Genomic DNA, 21,971 nt, shown 5'->3' with positions numbered 1-21,971 from the left:
AAGATAACCTCATCTTCAAAATAAATAGGATATAAATAAGTATAAAGATTAACTTCATAGAATTTCATAAAAATCTCAATTGCCGAATATAAATATAATATAAGTAGTATAAATCCGGAAATCATATCGGAAATAAATAAATAAGAAAAGATAAGCGTAATCCAATGACGTGACCCCGCACGCCATAAAATCTCCAAGTAAATCAATTAACCAAAACCGTTTCCGAAAATAATCGTGTGCTCAAGAAAGTAAATTGATAAATAATTTATAACTTCGGAACTATTTAAATAAATGCATGCATCATTCTTTGAAAAATAAAAGTCCACTCACGATATACGGCTAACGTGGTATCCAAGCGTAAGGGTCCTCGTCGAGCGATAGGTCGGTATCACGTCCTGTACACAAATATAACGTTCGTAACTTTAATTACCGGATGGAAAACTAAATTGGGATAATTAAAACCAAACCCTAACATCATCTTTAATTGCCCAATTTCTCCCAATCTTCTTCAATAATATTATTCCTTTAATGTATGGCTCAAAGGCCAAACCGAGGAAATCCGATGGATGGATTCCTCGTAATTCGATTAACAATTTCACCATTTTTTTGAACAAACACCAATATTCATAATCAATTCACCTCCAAATCCATTTCCAAGCTACGATTAATAAACTAGACGTAATAATCGCTCAATTATAATAACATGTCAAAATTCCGGCCAAGACAACAACTCACGCGCCACCTACAGTGGCGGAGCGTGAGTTCCACGCGCCGGTGCCAACCTCCACCTCCGGCCACCAAATTTTAGGTACACCATCTACACAACACACTGATTCAACTTCATAACTACAACATTTCCAAATAACAACTAAAAACAGTCGAAATCGATCAATGAACAAAAACCCAGAAAAATCAAGAACCCTAACTTCGATCCGGCCTCTATACTTCAAATCATGTTACAAGGCCATAGGGGAAATGATCAGTGATGAAAACCGAACCTTCGACGGCGAAATGGGGACCGGAGGTGGCCGGAATCGCCGGAAATCGGCAAAAGCTTCAAACTGCAGCCGGAGGAAGTTTTTTGCTTCAATCTGAGTTTTCCGGCCAAATCGTCCCAAACCCAGGTTGCTGGGGTGCTTGGAGGGAGGAGGCGCTCCTCTGGTGACCGGTGGCACGCCGGTTGGTGGCCGGAAAGCGGCAAATCAGAGGAAGAGAAGAAAACGGCCGAACTGAGAAGAGAGAGGTCGGGGGAGAGGAGAGAGAAAGAGGAAGGGTGGGTTTCCGGAAATGGAAACCTACCCTAGGTAACTTTCTATTTTAATCAAAAATTACCATGAACAGTAACTTCACATTTTTGGCCACAACTCTCGTATACTAAGTCCGATTTTTACGCACTACATATGCACGCGCTCGATTTAACGTCCCCTACAACTTTCATGAAGAACCTTTCCTCAAATTTTGACCCGAACAAAAAGTCAACTTTTAGGGCCACTAAAAGTATCTAAACAAGTAAAAAGTAAAAGAAATTGTCGTTTCCCATCCAAATGACTAGTAAACGGTAAAATTTAGGTCCAGGACGTTACAATCTCCCCTCCTTATAAAAATTTCGTCCTCGAAATTTACACGAACGACTAGAGGCTTAACTAAACCAACTCTACTGAATACCATCCCCCGGTGAAGCAATATAAGAAAATTAAATAACTCAAGATTAGGAATATCGTACCGTCGGTAGTATCTAGAGGAACGTGATCCTCTCGCTGAACCATGGCATGAAGTCTCGTTTGTCTCGCTGGACGTCCACGACGACCACTACTCCGTTGAGTGTCGCCCCTGGCAGAACTGGTGGAAGTGTCGCCCTTGGTTAAATTAGTGTGAGTGCCGCTAGATAACCCTCCTGATGCATGATTAGAACCTTGACCGACGTTTGGAGTAACATCCTGAGTCAATGTAGGGCAATCCCTTCTATAATGACCCTGTTGTCCGCACTGATAGCATGTCACATCTCTTGTCCAACGCTGGGGACGATCCCTCCAAGTATGGAATCCCTCTGAGGTACCACCGTACAGACTAGTGCCGTCACTGAATTGCCACTCAGACTGTCCACCCCCCATATTAAGTCCTCCAAAATCCGGTAAGGTGGTCGAGTCTGAACTGACAAGTCTACTACCTCCAGAAGATCCTGAACCAGAAGTGGAAGCAGCCCTCTTAGATGGACCCTGGCTAGGGCCACCAGGATCCCTGGGGTGAAATCCAGCAGGTGAGTTCGACTCAATGTCCATGGCATAAGATACTGCCTCAGCAAAACTCCGGTACGGTGTGCCTAACATCTTATCCTTAAACTTTCCTCCAAGTCCCAAGACAAATCTACGAATCTTACTTTGCTCAGTACGAACCAAATCCGGCACATGATGGGCCAAGGAGAGAAACTCCTGCTCAAACTCCAACACTGATTGCTCGTCCCTCTTCACCAAGCTCAAGAACTGGTCTTGCATCCGATTAAGGTGGGCATCACTAAAGTACCGTCCGTAGAAATGGGCCTTGAACATATCCCATGTCATGGGGCCAACATTTGTAGGGTCATTAACAACATCAGTCCACCAATGCCAGGCGGTATCCTCAAGAAACTGTACTGCCAAATTCACCTTCCTATCCTCTGGAAGGTCCATCTGGGAGAAAACTCTCTCCATCCTGTCAAGCCACCGCTGAGCCTTTACAGGTGATGTGGCGGAAGCAAAAGTCTGAGCCCCATTTCTCCTAGCACGCTCCATAGTATAATCAGTGCGTGAACCGGGGAGTACGGCAGCAAACTGCTGAAAGAACTGTCCAAACGCATCCGCAAGATTCTGCGGTGTATCTCCCCCATCATCAACAGGAGGGATTTCCTCCCGTCTTCGGCGTCTAGGAGGCATAGCACCTGAAGAAGAGAAGGAAAACAAGGCTCAAGGATTAGGACATTAACCTATCTACTTTACATGCATAATGAACACACTAGCACCGAAGAGTATACGATGGGGATCCGCCGCGGTCGGGCCATCACTCGGGAGGTACTAGGTGCCACTACGCATATAAGGTAGTAGGAGATAAAGAAGTCTACAGAACCTAACAACCTAATGCTCTGATACCAACAGACATGACCCGCCCCGGATTCCACCCTGGAACCCGAAGTGGCCCTGCGGAACCCACCTTCAAAGAAGGTTTACCAAAAATGTCGGCATAACCTCCCTTAAAAATGGGTAACCCAAAACCTGTAGAATTTCAATTTCACTTCTAAACAACCCTCCCAAAACTCCTGGAGCCACCCTGCTCCCAAAACCGCACAATTCCACAATTTAGAATAACAAATTATCCAATTAACTCAAATTACAACCAAGTCATAGGTTACAATATTAATACAAACATCTCAAGGTTATCAGAGCAGTCTAACACCAAAAGAACAATGATATACAAAGTAGGTTAGCAAGTAACCTACAAGGAATAGATGACAGCGGTGGTGCTAAGCCTCAACTCCTAAAGCCGAACAGCTACACTGCGAACTGGGCATTTGAAACCGAAGGGCCCAGGGGAAAGTACATAAAAACGTTAGTGTGAGTGGACAAAAATAAACAAATATAAACCAAATGGATTTTTATACTTTCCCACATTTATTTCTTTAAAATTCCCGATGCATGCAAGGATTTACGAAAATAAAACAAAAGGAGTTCCACTCATGAAAACCGACTAGCCCCGCTAGCCACATACGATTTAAATAACAGTTGGAACTCTGATATTCAAGGAAAATAAGACCAGCCCCGCTGGTTAAACAAAAATCGAGCTAGCCCCGCTAGCTAAAGTAGTAAAGTGAGTGGGGGAAAGCGATAGCCATACAAGTGAGCCTCCCAGGCTTGGGTGATAGCCTCCCAGGCTAAAGAAACTCCCATAACTCCCGTAATATACCCTTACACCACTAAGTGTAGCGATAGGATACCGGGCTACAGAATTACTATCACATAGACAGTAACCTGCGCCACAAAGGCGGAGGGCTACGGTGATCCCATCACCGCGCCACAAAGGCGGAAATCAATGCTAGCAATGATAAGTCACCCAAAGTATGGCAAAGAAAATCCGAAAGCCAAGTAAATCCATAAAACTTCCCCAACTCTCGTAAATAAATTTCCAACGACGTGTCCCACACGCCAAGATAACCTCATCTTCAAAATAAATAGGATATAAATAAGTATAAAGATTAACTTCATAGAATTTCATAAAAATCTCAATTGCCGAATATAAATATAATATAAGTAGTATAAATCCGGAAATCATATCGGAAATAAATAAATAAGAAAAGATAAGCGTAATCCAATGACGTGACCCCGCACGCCATAAAATCTCCAAGTAAATCAATTAACCAAAACCGTTTCCGAAAATAATCGTGTGCTCAAGAAAGTAAATTGATAAATAATTTATAACTTCGGAACTATTTAAATAAATGCATGCATCATTCTTTGAAAAATAAAAGTCCACTCACGATATATGGCTAACGTGGTATCCAAGCGTAAGGGTCCTCGTCGAGCGATAGGTCGGTATCACGTCCTGTACACAAATATAACGTTCGTAACTTTAATTACCGGATGGAAAACTAAATTGGGATAATTAAAACCAAACCCTAACATCATCTTTAATTGCCCAATTTCTCCCAATCTTCTTCAATAATATTATTCCTTTAATGTATGGCTCAAAGGCCAAACCGAGGAAATCCGATGGATGGATTCCTCGTAATTCGATTAACAATTTCACCATTTTTTTGAACAAACACCAATATTCATAATCAATTCACCTCCAAATCCATTTCCAAGCTACGATTAATAAACTAGACGTAATAATCGCTCAATTATAATAACATGTCAAAATTCCGGCCAAGACAACAACTCACGCGCCACCTACAGTGGCGGAGCGTGAGTTCCACGCGCCGGTGCCAACCTCCACCTCCGGCCACCAAATTTTAGGTACACCATCTACACAACACACTGATTCAACTTCATAACTACAACATTTCCAAATAACAACTAAAAACAGTCGAAATCGATCAATGAACAAAAACCCAGAAAAATCAAGAACCCTAACTTCGATCCGGCCTCTATACTTCAAATCATGTTACAAGGCCATAGGGGAAATGATCAGTGATGAAAACCGAACCTTCGACGGCGAAATGGGGACCGGAGGTGGCCGGAATCGCCGGAAATCGGCAAAAGCTTCAAACTGCAGCCGGAGGAAGTTTTTTGCTTCAATCTGAGTTTTCCGGCCAAATCGTCCCAAACCCAGGTTGCTGGGGTGCTTGGAGGGAGGAGGCGCTCCTCTGGTGACCGGTGGCACGCCGGTTGGTGGCCGGAAAGCGGCAAATCAGAGGAAGAGAAGAAAACGGCCGAACTGAGAAGAGAGAGGTCGGGGGAGAGGAGAGAGAAAGAGGAAGGGTGGGTTTCCGGAAATGGAAACCTACCCTAGGTAACTTTCTATTTTAATCAAAAATTACCATGAACAGTAACTTCACATTTTTGGCCACAACTCTCGTATACTAAGTCCGATTTTTACGCACCACATATGCACGCGCTCGGTTTAACGTCCCCTACAACTTTCATGAAGAACCTTTCCTCAAATTTTGACCCGAACAAAAAGTCAACTTTTAGGGCCACTAAAAGTATCTAAACAAGTAAAAAGTAAAAGAAATTGTCGTTTCCCATCCAAATGACTAGTAAACGGTAAAATTTAGGTCCAGGACGTTACAATTTTTCTGATGTTTAGAATTATGTGTGAAGTGGTGGTGGTGTTGCTCCTATTTATAAGAGGATGTCCAAGCCTTCTGGATCCTTCTTTTAATTTCTAGGAATTATCTGCTTGCGCCACATAGCTCCAACCAATCAGATAAATCCACGTCATCTGTAGACCCTGTGAATTTCCGAACATCACTTTTGGATAGGATAATTTCTCGCGACCTTTGTTTGGCCAAAGACTTTTAGAAATAGTTTGGGCTTGGGCCTTGGGCCCAAGAATAGCGTAAGGTTAGAGTCCAAAATTTACTCTGGACACACAATAGACGGGTATGCTAGTGAACCTAGCCCAATAAGTTAGTTGACCTTTGACCTGAACATTTCCCTTGATCCAATATGGTCCTTGTAGCTCATAATGACATCTTTGCATAATTTTGAAATATACTTGTGCGTGCGTTTACGATTTCTCGTTTTACCTTATTCCTTACCCGATGGTTGAATTTCTACTCGCCTTACTCGGCGTTTACTCGTCAACCATCTCACCGACTTTCGAAAGCATAATTTATTTACTCCTTATATTTTTCAAACTCAAACAAAATTCCGACCAAATTTTCCTTGCCATTTTTCTATCTACATACGAGTTTGGTAAGGCCCAATTCTTATTTAGTCTTGCCAACATTTTTAATTTTTGAGTTTTCTTTTATTTATTTGTTCAATTTTTATTTCCCCATCATATTGGTTTTTACACCCTATTTTTCCAATCACATGCCTTAGCTGATCCAAACCCTTTTCTACCCACACATTGAGCTTGCTTCTACCTATACAAAGCCCAAGTCTTTCCTTCTTTCGTTGTTCACGTCAGAGTTGGGCAGAGAGAAAAGTAACGTCGTTCAGCTCTTCCCTTCCACGTTATCACCATGCATATGGCAACTCCTCCAAGAACATCACTCCAGATATTCAAAAGGGAGAGTCCCAAACCAGAGACTGTCGTCTACCCTCCTCTTCTCGCCGTTTCTCTCTTTGCTGGGCACATCAGTGTGTTTTCATGCCTCTAAACCCCTAGTTAGGGACCTCCGATCAAAAAACTTTCTTCATCAAAGTTGTTTGTCTACGTCTTCTTTATCCAGTCTCCAAATTTCAGCTTGATCGGAGATGTTTTGAGACCTGTACATCTCTCGAAGCGGAAGCTGTTCGGAAGCGAGCCTATTCCGGATTTCTGCTTGAATTCCCTCTCTTGCTCTACCCGAATCCCTCACATCTTACTTGAGACTGATACAAACATTTGGTAAGATTCTGGAACCATCAAGTTCCCCTTTCTTTCTTCAATTTTTAGGCTCAATACGTTCAAAACAACTATTCCACATATTGAGAAGTTTCTGTTGCACTCTGCATGTTCGAGATTGAGCGAACTTATTGGCCTGCGGCTGGACTCGATCCAATAAGCTCCCTCAGCTCTCTTTCTTGTTGAAACCCTCAAGAAAAACTCACCTTTTTTATTAGTCTTTGGTAAGTATCATCTTTTCCATAAAACTCTATATATTTTTGGTTGTTATTACGAATTCTTGAAGATTATGAACTTGCTGTTGTTGGTATCTTGCTGCCTTAATTTTGATTTCTCATCCATTCTAATGTCTAGGGATTCTGCTAGGTCATGGCTACACCTTGAGTATTAGAATCGTATTTGGTTCAAAGGTTATTTGTTGTTTGTAGATGTCCAAATATCATGTTTCAATGCATTATGTCATCGAGCTACAGCACCTGCCCATATAGTATTAGAAAGTAACCTGAGCTATAGATCATTAGGAGCATTAGACATGCCACTTAAGTGTGTTGGGTTAGCTTCGACTGGCCATATTAGGTACCAAAAGAACTTTGAGCAAAAGAGCAACTTTATGCAGTTTTTCACTTTTCGGTACATTCTGACCCAGTTGCATTTATTCTAAAACTGGTGCTAAACCGCTCGGAATTTGGGATCAGTTTCTTCTAGAGAAATATAGTAAACACATAGTTGAACATTCCGTATTTTGACTCACCTCAAAATAATTTTTCTAGAATTAGTTATGAATTTTTGAAAAAGGTGTACATAAGCTGGTATTTCTGGAAAGAATCTGCACATTGTTTTACTTTAGCCTTTAAAACCTTTAGTCTTTGTTTGGTTTCACTTGAAATTCAATAACCATTTCAATATTACTGAGTTGGTTATCAAGCCATCCTTCTTTCAAAATTTCTCAAGAATTTACCTCAAGTATTTTGAACAATTCCGTGACCCTTGACAACTCCTTTAAAACTCTGGTTTCAGTTTTCAGCAACTTGTCTTTTAAAAAGTGTTCTTACCCCCTCTTCCTAACAACAAACTCCTTACTAGAACCCAAATGGTCTGGTTATTAGTTAGTAATTAGGTTAAGGGAAATGTTTTCTTCGGAGAGTATTGAGAGTGAATAGCTAGCCTAGTTTATCGTTATTAACGTCGCTTATTGATCTAGGCTCGATACTGTGGTGGAATCTTGTGCAGTTGGTGGTTTCTACAAGGTTGCATTGAGGCCAAGTGCTGCAAGAGAAAGCTCGAGTTCCAGGTAGGGGATGCCTTTAACTCTATCTATGCTTTTCTTGCATATACTATGTTTTATATGAGGCCTCTTGCATGTTTTGGAAAGTATTTGTTTTTACAACTTGAAATGGTTTGCATGGATTGGATTGATGTGTTGGCAATTGATGGGAATGCAAGGAGAGGTCAGTTCCTCCTTGAGCCACCGGTGGTGGGCAGTGTGAACCATGCCCTTGTTATTGAATACCCCCCCTTCGTCTCTAGCCTTGTGATTATTGAATTCTAGAAAGTGATTGGCTAGATGGACGATTGTGATGGAAGTGTGAAAGATGATAAATTGATGTGGGATTGTAATTACGTGGTGACGATCACATGGAATCGCAAACCGGTTTTTATCTAGTACTTTTTCTCAAAACGATAAATCATATTTGTAAACTTAGATATGGGGGGGGGGGGGGGGGGGGGCATGGGTAGTGACTGGATGTAGGAGTCTAATCCCTACTTTAGTTTGTTTTGCAGGCTGTTGTTGTCGAAGCATGGGTATGGAGGATAATCCTTGGAGGCCAAAATTTTTTTGTTTGAAGTTTATTTTATTTGGCTTGTTTGATTTCGTTAAATTTTTGTAACGTTATATATGGTTGATGATGTGTGTGTGATTGCTTACCACCAAAGTGGAACCCTAGGGTTAGAACCTCCATTTGAGTTTAGGTCCTGGTGGGCTAGACCTAGAAGACTCACTTAACTTACCATTCAATGAACTTAATGCAAACTTGGGCTAAGAACTAAAAATTGACATAGGTTCTAAGACTCAACACAACACCACCTTCCTTTTCTCTTCCTCGCGTAGTTTGTAATCTTGTGGTTACGAGCCAAACCCACTATACGAGCCTAAGAATTTCAGGCTTATAGATATCTTGTTTTCCAACCTAAAGGCCTTGTCTCTTTGAGGAATTCTAGGCCCAAAACACTTACTCCAAGTGTTGCGGGTGTAGGGTTCCTTGGGGAGGCGGCGCTGTGGTAATCCGGTCTCCGGGTCGTCACATCAGCATTCTTGTGTCATCCAACCAATAAGAATAACACCTTGATTTAAGAGAGATTATTTTTGCATTAATTACATGATTATTTTCTGATTTATTTCCTCAATTTCAGCCAAGAATGAATTTGGACATCAAGGATCTGGACCTGTTTTCAACCTTTCTGCTAGTTGCAATCTCTTGAAATTCTCCTTCTTTATCTGTTGAAGTCTCCTTTTGGCCATAATCATGTCTAGATGCATTTAGAATTTAATTGAGATGTCATTATCCATATATATTCTTGAAATTCGGCCAAAATCAGTTTGTGTCTAATACAGACCCAAAATCTGATTTTTAACCATCTTTTCTTGCCAAAAATGACTCCCAATCCATATCACCATTGTAGAGGATGTTTTGAGCTTGTTCTTGGGCTCTCCTAGTCCACCCATGTATCCTATTTGACCAAGCAATAAAGAAGGGAAATAAAGGAGAAAGATGTTTTCAGTTGGGGAATAAAGGAGAAAGACATTTTCAGTTGAGGAATAAAAGAGAAAGATGTTTCAACTGGAAAAAAAACAAAAGAGAAAGACGTTTCAGCTTGGAAATTAAAGGAATTGCCCCATTATGAGAGGAGTTAAGGCCATAAAGGAGATGTTTCAGTTGGGAAATTAAAGGAATTATGATGCAATCCCATCCGTCCAATGATGAAGGGTATGATCGACAAAAGCCAACCAATGCTCCCAATTTGCATCACTTCCTGGCCAAAAACCATTCCAAGACTGCCCAATTCACTCCTCAAACCTCCATCTCCTACAAGACCGTGACCATCATCCATCCATCAATTTACAAAGCTCTTAGACGCTGAGTCAAGGACGCTCCACCACCATAGCAGAGACAAGTTCATCAACTTGTTGCTAAGCCGCTGAGGAAAGCTTCAAAGTGTAACTATGACTCTACTTATAATTTTTGTTTCGGTTTTGTGTGTTTCAATTTGCGAGTTGTGTAATTGGAGACATGAAATTTTCAGAATATTTTTATTAATATTTTTTAGATTTTCAGTTTATTATTGAGTTAATTTCGAGAATTCTTTTATGATGCATGTTACAATCTTGTGCCTTTTACGTGGTTAGGTAATTTTCAGAGTTAGGTTCATAAATTTGCATGCTAGAATCACACTGAGTGTTCTTGTGTGTTTGCTTAATTTGCCAAGAGTAATTGTTATTTGTTAAGACGCTGAGTTAAACAAGTAGTAATTAGTTCTAACGGGTGGTAAAAATTATGCTTTCATGATTAAATGATTCTGGAAATTACGTGTTAAATTCTATGTGTAATGGTTAATTTGCACGTGTGAGTTGATTCGAGGGTTAGATAATACTATTAGTTAAGAGAATTACGCTGAGTGTTTTCGAAAATTAGTAGTATTAGGTTTGGTAAGGACTTTTCCGATCTAAGCCTACATTAGAATGAATCAGATAAGTGGATTGATCTGCTGGGGCTTTTCATTTGAGCTCTTATCTAGGCATTAAAGATGGACACATTTTTGTAGCATGTTGAAATGGATTTTCTGTTTTTAAACTTAGTAATTTCTGAGTGGTATTGGTCTAGGTTAGGGAAGTCGATCATTGTAGATAGTTTTATTTGTTTTTTTTAATTTTATTTTAAGTAGATTAGGAACCAAATTTCAAAACCCCTCATTTTATTCTTTTATTTGTTAATTGACCTTTTTGTGTAGGTGTACCCTACAATCCCCGGACTGAACGATCCCTGCTTATCCTATACTGACAACTACATTTTACAGGGTTAAATTGTGAGGCTATTTCAGCCGCACCAATGTTTGGCGCCATTGCCGGGGATTGTTAAAATCTCTTGCACTTTAAGTGTCATCGATTTTGTTGTTTATACAGAATGGATGCTAAATTTTTGTACTACACTTGTGGAATGGTGACAAATTGCAATTTTTGTTAGGCCAAGCTTTAATTGTGATTTAGTTTAAGTTTTATGAGTGTTACGAAATTAAGCATGTCTTTTATAATTGTTGTACAAACTGTAGAATGATTTTTTTTTTAGCATGTTGTAAATTGTATGTGTTACTTAGATTAATATACTTAGGTTGTGAATTTTGCTAAATACTTAATTGTTGTAAGTGTGTAAAATCGTATGAGTAGAGAAGGGCCCTTTTGTTAATATCGGCCTAAACCCTTCATTAGTGATAGGACCAAAAAGTGTGATGATATTATTGAATACGTGCCCCATTTTAGCCTTGTTTCTCCCTTAAGTTTCATGTTTTGAGTCATCGAGTCATTTTAAGAGTCTTGTAGAGTGTTTGGCGTGAAATAGGCAGAAAACGCAAAATTCATGAAGAATCCCAGCTGGATCAGGATTCCTCACCGTCATGCAAATCTGTGGGCCTTAAGATAGAATTTATGGGAGTATTTTTCTGAAATTAAATTGTTTTAATTCTTTTTATTTTCTCTAAAAGAATTTAATTTTCTGCCCTTTATTAAATCAGGTTGACCAAGCAATGAAGAAGGGAAATAAAGGAGAAAGACGTTTTCAGTTGAGGAATAAAAGAGAAAGATGTTTCAGCTGGAAAATAAATAAGAGAAAGACGTTTCAGCTTGGAAATTAAAGGAATTGCCCCATTATGAGAGGAGTTAAGGCCATAAAGGAGATGTTTCAGTTGAGAAATTAAAGGAATTATGATGCAATCCCATCCGTCCAATGATGAAGGGTATGATCGACAAAAGCCAACCAATGCTCCCCTATAAATAGGCAACGTCCAGAACATAATTTGCATCACTTCCTGGCCAAAAACCATTCCAAGACTGCCCAATTCACTCCTCAAACTTCCATCTCCTACAAGACCATGACCACCATCCATCCATCAATTTACGAAGCTTTTAGACGTTGAGTCAAGGACGTTCCACCACCATAGCAGAGACAAGTTCATCACCTTGTTGCTAAGCCGCTGAGGAAAGCTTCAAAGTGTAACTATGACTCTATTTACAATTTTTATTTCGGTTTTGTGTGTTTGGATTTGCGAGTTGTGTAATTGGAGAAATGGAATTTTCAGAATATTTCTATTGATATTTTTGAGATTTTCAGTTTATTATTGAGTTAATTTCGAGAATTCTTTTATGATGCATGTTACAATCTTGTGCCCTTTTACGTGTTTAGGTAATTTTCAGAGTTAGGTTAATAAGTTTACATGCTAGAATAACGGTGAGAGTTCTTGTGTGTTTGCTTAATTTGCCAAGAGTAATTGTTATTTGTTAAGACGCTGAGTTAAACAAGTAGTAATTAGTTCTAACGAGTGGTAAAAATCATGCTTTAATGATTAAACGATTCTGGAAATTACGTGTTAAATTCTATGTGTAATGGTTAATTTGCACGTGTGAGTTGATTCGAGGGTTAGATAATACTACTAGTTAAGAGAATTACACTGAGTGTTTTCAAAAATTAATAGTATTTGGCTTGGTAAGGACTTTTCCGATCCAAGCCTACATTAGAACGAATCAGATAAATGGATTGATCCGCTGAGGCTTTTCATTTGAGCTCTTATCTAGCATTTAAGACGGGCACGTTTTTTGTAGCATGTTGAAATGGATTTTCTGTTTTTACACTTAGTAATTTATGAGTGGTATTGGTCTAGGTTAGGGAAGCCGATCATTGTATATAGTTTTATTTGTTTTGTTTTTATTTTAAGTAGATTAGAAACCAAATTCAAAAACCCCCATTTTATTCTTTTATTTGTTAATTGACCTTTTTGTGTAGGTGTACCCTACAATCCCCGGACTGAACGATCCCTGCTTATCCTATACTGACAACTATATTTTGCAGGGTTAAATTGTGAGGCTATTTTAGCAGCATTAATTTTTGGCGCCGTTGCTGGGGATTGTTAAAATCTCTTGCACTTAAAGTGTCATCGATTTTGTTGTATATAGAATGCATGCTAATTTTTGTACTACACTTGTGGAATGGTGACAAATTGCGATTTCGGTTAGGCCAAGATTTAATTGTGATTTAGTTTAAGTTTTATGAGTGTTACGAAATTAAGCATGTCTTTTATCATTGTTGTACAATTTGTAGAAGTTGTTTTTTTTAACCATATTGTAAATTGAATGTGTTTCACTTAGATTTTTTTTTTTTTTTTTTTTTTTTCAGCATGTTGTAAATTGTAGAATGAGTTTTTTTTCTTTCTCATGTTGTAAATTGTATGCGTTTCACTTATATTAATAAACTTAGGTTATGAATTTAGCTAAATACTTAATTGTTGTAAGTGTGTAAAATCGTATGAGTAGACAAGGGCCCTTTTGTTAATATTGGCCTAAACCCTTCATTAGTACCTTACAAAGGTCTCTTGAGGTTGAGGGCGGCCTTTATTAGCACTTGGAGAACGGTCTAACACATAAGTTAATTACCCAGCTGAGTAAGGGGCATACGGATGGTGTCTTAGGTTGAGACCCTGGGTGCTGGGTTCAATTGGATCTCAGAGATACTATAGAATGAGTCTAAACCATTATGTGGGAGTAGCCGATAGGGGCCTAAACCTCAATGAGGGAGTAGCCTCTGTAGAATCACTAAAATGAGTCCTCCCTCTCACTTAACTCTTAATCGGGCCATCCGGCCTTCTGAAACAAAGGAAAGACACTTATGTCTAGGCGACTATCCCTATATCATATCTCACCAATAGTAGTGGATTCTATTGGGCTCGACTTACAACTTGGAATCAATTGAGGTATTAACTATGTTTATAATAAAATAAAATAAAAATGATGTGTGACCTGCGTAAGGTATATTGGATTAAACATGACTTTGTCGAGGGTAGCTATTCTATAGTCCCATTGCACAAACGAGGTCCTCTGCTACAGTACCTAAGTATGTAAATGTAAAAGTAACTTAGAAAGTAGGAAAGACATAATGTTTGTATTTTGAACCTTGTATATGTTACTAACACTTGATTTGGTCTTAAAGGTCCATGAATGTCCACTGTCTCTGATAAGACTAAGGAGCTCTTTGAAAAATTGGAACATGCTAGGCAAAGGGCAGAACTCACTTTTTCAGACCACCCTCCTCTAGAAAGGAGGGATTCTCAGGACTCTAGCTATTCAGGTTATAACTCCTCAACTAGATCAACCGAGGACATCAACAAACCTGACCATTCTGAAGAAGGAGAAGAACAAGTCTTGGAAGAGGAAGAAGAAGAGGACATTGGAAGAGATACCCCTCCAGGAGGCACCCCATGACGTGTGAACAAGGAGAAAAGTCCAGGCTGAAGGACTATAAATATTAAGCGTTGCATGGGAGGCAACCCATTTCAATTGAAGCTGTGGATGAGCCATCAACGAGAGTTTGACATTTCTATCCCTTCACTTGATTAGGTTGAATTGTACTTGTGTCTTTGTTTATTGTTTGTTTATTTTACCCTTCCCTTATTTTCGTAGCCCCCCCATATTTAGGGTCTATATACCATATTTCTTGCCTACATTGAGGACAATGTAGATTCTAAGTGTGGGGTGGGTTTACACCTTATTTCCAAATATTTTCAGTTAAAAAAAAAAAAAATCTTTGGTTTTATAGTCTTTTTGTTTTTTTTGTTTTAGTCTTAGGAAGGTCCTAAAGTCTAGGATGAACATGTCTCTGAATTCATGGCTGAAGGTTTTCACAATCGAAATTGGACTTAATTGAATTCTGTGGTTAATCGATGTTGTGATGCTTGTATGAAGATTTGAGATAGGATTGTAACTTGGTTTATTAAGCATGCTAGGATTAAGTCTAATTCATTTGACCCTAAGTGAGCTGTTGAGCTAAAATACTTTCTTTTCGAGTGCTTAATTGATAATTCTAGAATTTCGTGGCTATATTTGCAAAACCTCATCATTCTTTGAAAATCCAATGATCATGTGCCATAGATTTTAATGGACTAGAGAATACTAGAACTCGGCTGTTGTGACTGTCAAAACTTGTATGCCATAATATGCACTGATCCTGGATAGGATAGAAGGCATTAGGGTAACCACCATAGCCAAACAAGCATGTGTCCCCAATTGTGCCCGTCGTGGGACTCCTTAGAATGAACCCCTTTGAGCCTACGTTGAAAACCTTTGTTTCATCACCCTCACTACCCTACCATGAGCTTAGTACAGGATATCTCTACCCTTGTCTTAGGGACTTAGTAGAGCATGATATAGTATGTAGGGTTGACGATGAAAGACAAGTGTGGGGTGGGGAAAATCCAAGAAAAAAAAAGAAGAGAAAGGAAAAAAAAAATTTGCCTTGAAAATGAAAGAAAATGAAAATGAAAAAGAAAGAAAGAAAAGCGGCAAAATAGAAGAAAAATTGAAAAGAAAACTCCTGGGTAATTGTTGAAGTGTGATTTTGGACTTTCAAATTTGTAGAAGGCTCAAAGTTGAAAATTATGCCTTAGTCCATTCCCATGTTGGTTAGAGTGAAGGTTTGGCCTAAAACAATGATATTTGGTCTACAAAAATGATGACATAAGGTGGTCCTTATATGCTCTGCTAGGTCCTTAGGATTTTTGTATCCTTAATCTTCATTTCGAAAACCCTAGCTTAGCCCCATTACAACCTATTTTAAGTGCTAACTTGATCCTTAAGATGGGCAGTCTTTGGTTAGTGGAGTCAGGTACACAGTCGAGCTTATGGTTTAGGTCCATTTGTGCACTTAGTCATTTCTTGAGGTCTTTAATAATTCTTCACAAAATGCATTTATTGATGAAATATGCAAGCTGTTTGTTGCCTTACAATTTATTCTCTTGCATATACTTGAGAGTGAAGCTTTTAAGCATAGCCATTTCTGAGAGAAAAATCGAGAGTATGCCCTGTGAGTTTGGATTGGACTTGTTTGAAACATGCTATCATTCACTGTATAACTTAAGTTCTCCATATCTTGCTTAGTCATATGAATGTCACAGGTTTATTAACCATGGAATTATCTAAGCAATTTTGATTAAGTGTTTAACGTGAAAGCCATGAGTTTGGAGTCTCTGAGACAACAGTTAGGGGAAGTGGAGTCATTTACTTGTTTTTTTGTTGAGTCGTTGTTTTGTTTTGTATTTTTGTTTTGCTAAGGGACTAGCAAAAACTAAGTGTGGGGTACTTGATAGGATCAAAAAGTGTGACGATATTATTGAATATGTGCCCCATTTTAGCCTTGTTTCTCCCTTAAGTTTCGTGTTTTGAGTCATCGAGTCATTTTAAGAGTCTTGTAGAGTGTTTGGCGTGAAATAGGCAGAAAACACAAAATTCATGAAGAATCCCAGCTGGATCAGGATTCCTCACCGTCATGCAAATCTGTGGGCCTTAAGATAGAATTTATGGGAGTATTTTTCTGAAATTAAATTGTTTTAGTTCTTTTTATTTTCTCTAAAATAATTTAATTTTCTGCCTTTTATTAAATCAGGTTGACAGAGCAATGAAGAAGGGAAATAAAGGAGAAAGGCGTTTTCAATTGAGGAATAAAAGAGAAAGATGTTTCAGCTGGAAAATAAATAAGAGAAAGACGTTTCAGCTTGGAAATTAAAGGAATTGCCCCATTATGAGAGGAGTTAAGGCCATAAAGGAGACGTTTCAGTTGGGAAAGCCAACCAATGCTCCCCTATAAATAGGCAATATCCAGAATAGAATTGGTATCACTTCCCAGCCAAGATCATTTCCTGGCCTATCACTTCCTGGCCAAAAACCATTCCAAGACTGCCCAATTCACTCCTCAAACCTCCATCTCCTACAAGACCGTGACCACCATCCATCCATCAATCTACAAAGCTCTAAGGCACTGAGTCAAGGACGCTCCACCACCATAGCAGAGACAAGTTCATCACCTTGTTGCTAAGCCGCTGAGGAAAGCGTCAAAGTGTAACTATGACTCTATTTACAATTTTTATTTCGGTTTTGTGTGTTTGGATTTGCGAGTTGTGTAATTGGAGACATGGAATTTTCAGAATATTTTTATTGATATTTTTGAGATTTTCAGTTTATTATTGAGTTAATTTCGAGAATTATTTTATGAAGCATGTTACAATCTTGTGCCCTTTTACGTGTTTAGGTAATTTTCAGAGTTAGGTTAATAAGTTTACATGCTAGAATAACGGTGAGAGTTCTTGTGTGTTTGCTTAATTTGCCAAGAGTAATTGTTATTTGTTAAGACGCTGAGTTAAACAAGTAGTAATTAGTTCTAACGAGTGGTAAAAATCATGCTTTAATGATTAAACGATTCTGGAAATTACGTGTTAAATTCTATGTGTAATGGTTAATTTGCACGTGTGAGTTGATTCGAGGGTTAGATAATACTACTAGTTAAGAGAATTACACTGAGTGTTTTCAAAAATTAATAGTATTTGGCTTGGTAAGGACTTTTCCGATCCAAGCCTACATTAGAACGAATCAGATAAATGGATTGATCCGCTGAGGCTTTTCATTTGAGCTCTTATCTAGCATTTAAGACGGGCACGTTTTTTGTAGCATGTTGAAATGGATTTTCTGTTTTTACACTTAGTAATTTATGAGTGGTATTGGTCTAGGTTAGGGAAGCCGATCATTGTATATAGTTTTATTTGTTTTGTTTTTATTTTAAATAGATTAGAAACCAAATTCAAAAACCCCCATTTTATTCTTTTATTTGTTAATTGACCTTTTTGTGTAGGTGTACCCTACAATCCCCGGACTGAACGATCCCTGCTTATCCTATACTGACAACTACATTTTGCAGGGTTAAATTGTGAGGCTATTTTAGCCGCATCAATTAGTACCTTGCTCATGTCTCTTGAGGTTGAGGGCGGCCTTTATTAGCAGTTGGAGAACGGTCTAACACATAAGTTAGTTTCCCAGCTGAGTAAGGGGCGCATACGGATGGTGTCTTAGATTGAGACCTTGGGTGATGGGTTCAATTGGATCTCAGAGATACTATAGAATGAGCGTAAACCACTATGTGGGAGTAGCCGATAGGGGTATAAACCTCAATGAGGGAGTAGCCTCCGTAGTATCACTAAAATGAGTCCTCCCTCTCACTTACCTCTTAATCTAGCCATTCGACCTTCTGAAACAAAGGAAAGAGACTTATGTCTGGGCGACTATCCCTATATCATATCTCACCAATAGTAGTGGTTTCTATTGGGCTCGACTTACAACTTGAAATCAATTGAGATATTAACTATGTTTATAATAAATAAAAAATAAAAAAAATTAAAAAAAAAATGATATGTGACATGCTTTAGGTATATCGGATTAAACATGACTTTGTCGAGGGTAGCTATTCTATAGTCCCATTGCACAAATGAGGTCTTCTGTTCTAGTACCTAAGTATGTAAATGTAAAAGTAACTTAGAAAGTAGGAAACAAATAATGTTTGTATTTCGAATCTTGTAAATGTTACTAACACTTGATTTGGTCGTAAAGGTCCATGAATGTCCACTGTCTCTGATAAGACTAAGGAGCTCTTTGAAAAATTGGAATGTGCTAGGCAAAGGGCAAAACTCACTTTTTCAGACCACCCTCCTCTAGAAAGGAGGGATTCTCAAGACTCTAGCTATTCAGGTTATAACTCCTCAACTAGATCAATCGAGGAGATCAACAAAGCTGACCATTCTGAAGAAGGAGAAGAACAAGTCTTGGAAAAGGAAGAAGAGGAGGTCACTGAAGAGGACGTTGCAGACACAGAAGAGGAAGAAGAGGAAGAGCACGCCCATGTTGAGCAAGTACAGGCACCAATGGCTGAGACTATTAGGCAACTGTCTAATCCTACAGGTGGGGGTGTTGCGCCCTTATGCATTGCCTATCCAGAACCAGGAGAGGGGCTTAATGATGATTTTGAGTTAAAGAGTGGGTTTCTGCATCACCTACCCAAGTTTCAGGGGTGAGTAGTGAAGACACCAACAAGCATCTCAAGGAGTTCGAGTTTGTTTATGGGAGTATGTGCCCTAAAGGAGCTGATATCAATATCTTGAAGATGAAGGCATTTCCCTTTACTTTGGAGGACAAGGCCAAGACTTGGCTATTTGAGCTGCCTGCTGGGACTATCAACACTTGGGATAGGATGAAGGGCGAGTTCCTTACGAAGTACTTTCCTGCCTCAAAGGTCACTGTTTTGAGGAAGCAGATTAGTGGAATCACGCAAGGACATGAGGAGAATTTCTGCAATTATTGGGACAGGTTTAAGAGCCTTGTAGCATCATGCCTTAACCATGGGATGAGTGAGGGGTCCCTCCTTACCTATTTTTATCAAGGACTCACTGCTAATGAGCGTGGTCTATTAGATGCTGCTGCTGGAAGATCTTTTATGGATAAGACACCTGCTAATGCCAAGGAGCTACTTACTAATCGTGCACTAAACTATCAACAATATGAGGGGGTGCTTTCCTCTCAATGGAGGGTACATGAGGTGTCCACTAACTCTGCTCTTGAAGACAAGGTCAACAAGATGTCTACTCTGATGTCTCAAGTCTTAAACGTTAATGGAGGAGGAACAATGGCTCAAGTGTGTGGGATGTGCTCGACTCAAGGGCATCCCACTGATAAATGTCCCCAGCTTGCCTCTCCAGAAGGATGGGAATCTGTTAACGCCCTAGGGTATCAAGGAGGTCAAGGAGGCCCGAGGTACAACCCTTACTCCAATACTTACAATCCTGGGCTCAGAGACCACCCGAACTTTCGTTGGGCCAACAATGATAACACCTTGAGACCACCTCAAGGCCCAGGTCAGAATTCTCAGCGCCCATCAGGTTTGTTTTTAAGGCCTCAGGTACCTCAAGCTTTTAGTATTCCCAATTCTGTCCCTCCACCTCCTATTTCTAATACTTTGAGTGCCCCTAATTATGATGAACTGTTGAAGTCCCTTGCTGCGGGGCAACAACAACTTAACACGGCTACTCAAGCTTTGGTTGTAGGACAGGCGACCCATTCAAAGGATATTGCAGAGCTCAAGAATCAAATGGGCCAAGTGGTGGATTTCATGGGCCGGATTGCTGAAACAGGGAAACTTCCAAGCAACACAGTGCCTAACCCAAGGAATGAGCACGCTCAAGCCATCATCACTAGGAGTGGGCGCGTACTAGTTGACCCTCCCAGAGCCCACAAGAAGGCCCAAGTGGCCCATAATGAAGAAGAAGACGTTGTGGAGGTGTCTAAGAAGGATGCTGAGAAGGACCCAGCTACATCAAGGGTGGAGGTTGACTTGCCCCAAGCTGAGGCACCCAAAGGTACAATTCCTACTCTAGTGGTTTAGTTAAGACAAACCCAGTTGTTTTTATACCTTTCCCAAGCAGGTTTGCCAAGACGAAGAAAGATAAATCTGATCAAGAGATCTTGGAAATCTTCAAGAAGGTTCAAGTGAACATGCCCTTGATTGAGCGCATCAAACAGGTGCCTAAATACGCCAAGTTCTTGAAGGAGCTATGCACCACAAGGAGGCAGACAAGAGAGAAGGAGGTGGTGAAAATGAGCGAGACGGTATCAGCCGTTATCCAGAGGAAGCTACCCCGAAAGTTGAAGGACCCAGGGAGTTTTTCTGTTCCCTGTATCATTGGTGACACTAGGTTTGAAAATGTGATGTTAGACTTAGGGGCATCCATAAATGGTATGCCTTATAATTTGTATGTGTCCCTAGGTCTAGGCCCTCTTAAGAGGGATAATGTTGCCATTCAACTTGCTGATAGGTCTAACAAATACTCTTAAGGGTATGTTGAGGATTTCTTGTGCAGGTAAACCATCTGATATTCCCTGCGGATTTCTATGTATTGGACATAGAGCAATCGCCCCTAAATACCACTCAATTACTTTTAGGGCGTCCCTTTATGAGGACTGCAAGAACTAAAATCGAAGTGTACAAAGGGACTCTCACCATGGCGTTTGATGGTGATGTTATATGCTTCAACATTCTTGAAGCCATGAGGTACCCTGTTTCTGAAACCTTGCTTTGCTATTGATGTAGTTGATTCACTCGCGCAGGTTTTCTCTAAAGCAATGGTTGAGGTTGAATTAGCTCTGACCCTAGAGGAGGGGGTCGGATATGATGCAAATGGGGAACCTATCCCCAAGGTTGAGTGGGACGTTGAGGAGCCTAGAGTGATCAAGACTGTGGCCTCACTGGAGGCTCAGCTTGCAAAGAGGTCAATTTCCTATTTGTCAATTCCAGCTTATATTAATAAAATGCTACCCTCTATTGTTCAGGCACCCAAGTTGGAATTGAAGGTACTCCCTGAGCATTTGAAGTACGTGTACCTAGGAGAAAAGGAGACCCTCCCAGTGATCATATCATCAACGCTGGAGGTAGAGCAAGAAAGAAAGTTGGTGGACGTGTTGAAGAAGCACAAGACTGCCATTGGTTGGACTCTGGCAGATATCAAGGGGATCAGCCCAACCACGTGTGTCCACTGGATCCTGTTAGAAGATGGCGCCAAGCCCACAAGAGAATCCCAAAGATGTCTACATCCGCCCATGGTGAAGGTGGTCCAAGACGAGGTGATCAAGTTGCTGGATTGTGGGGTGATCTATCCCATTTCTGATAGTAAGTGGGTCTCTCCAGTGCAAGTGGTGCCCAAGAAGTCTGGGGTGACAGTGGTGAAGAACGAGGATAATGAGCTAGTGCCCCAGATATTAGTCACTGGTCATAGGGTATGTATCGACTACCGAAAGCTGAATGCCACAACAAGGAAGGATC

General features: G+C 39.9%; 1 protein-coding gene across 1 annotated transcript; it reads right to left on the bottom strand.

The window, feature by feature from the left end:
• Window positions 1-1,643: 1,643 nt before the first annotated feature.
• On the bottom strand, window positions 1,644-2,909 carry LOC121052321. The gene has a single exon (XM_040517059.1). It carries the CDS (start codon window positions 2,907-2,909, stop codon window positions 1,644-1,646), a length of 1,266 nt encoding a protein of 421 aa, XP_040372993.1.
• Window positions 2,910-21,971: the final 19,062 nt, after the last annotated feature.

This window comes from Rosa chinensis, chromosome 3, assembly GCF_002994745.2.
Source record: "Rosa chinensis cultivar Old Blush chromosome 3, RchiOBHm-V2, whole genome shotgun sequence".
Classification (NCBI taxonomy): Eukaryota; Viridiplantae; Streptophyta; class Magnoliopsida; order Rosales; family Rosaceae; genus Rosa; species Rosa chinensis.
The sequence above is the reverse complement of the archived record's forward strand: the minus strand, read 5'-3'. Positions and strand labels throughout refer to the sequence as shown.

Excerpts from the sequence above, each read along its gene's own strand:
- LOC121052321 (XM_040517059.1), bottom strand. The coding sequence starts at position 2,909 with ATGCCTCCTAGACGCCGAAGACGGGAGGAAATCCCTCCTGTTGATGAT.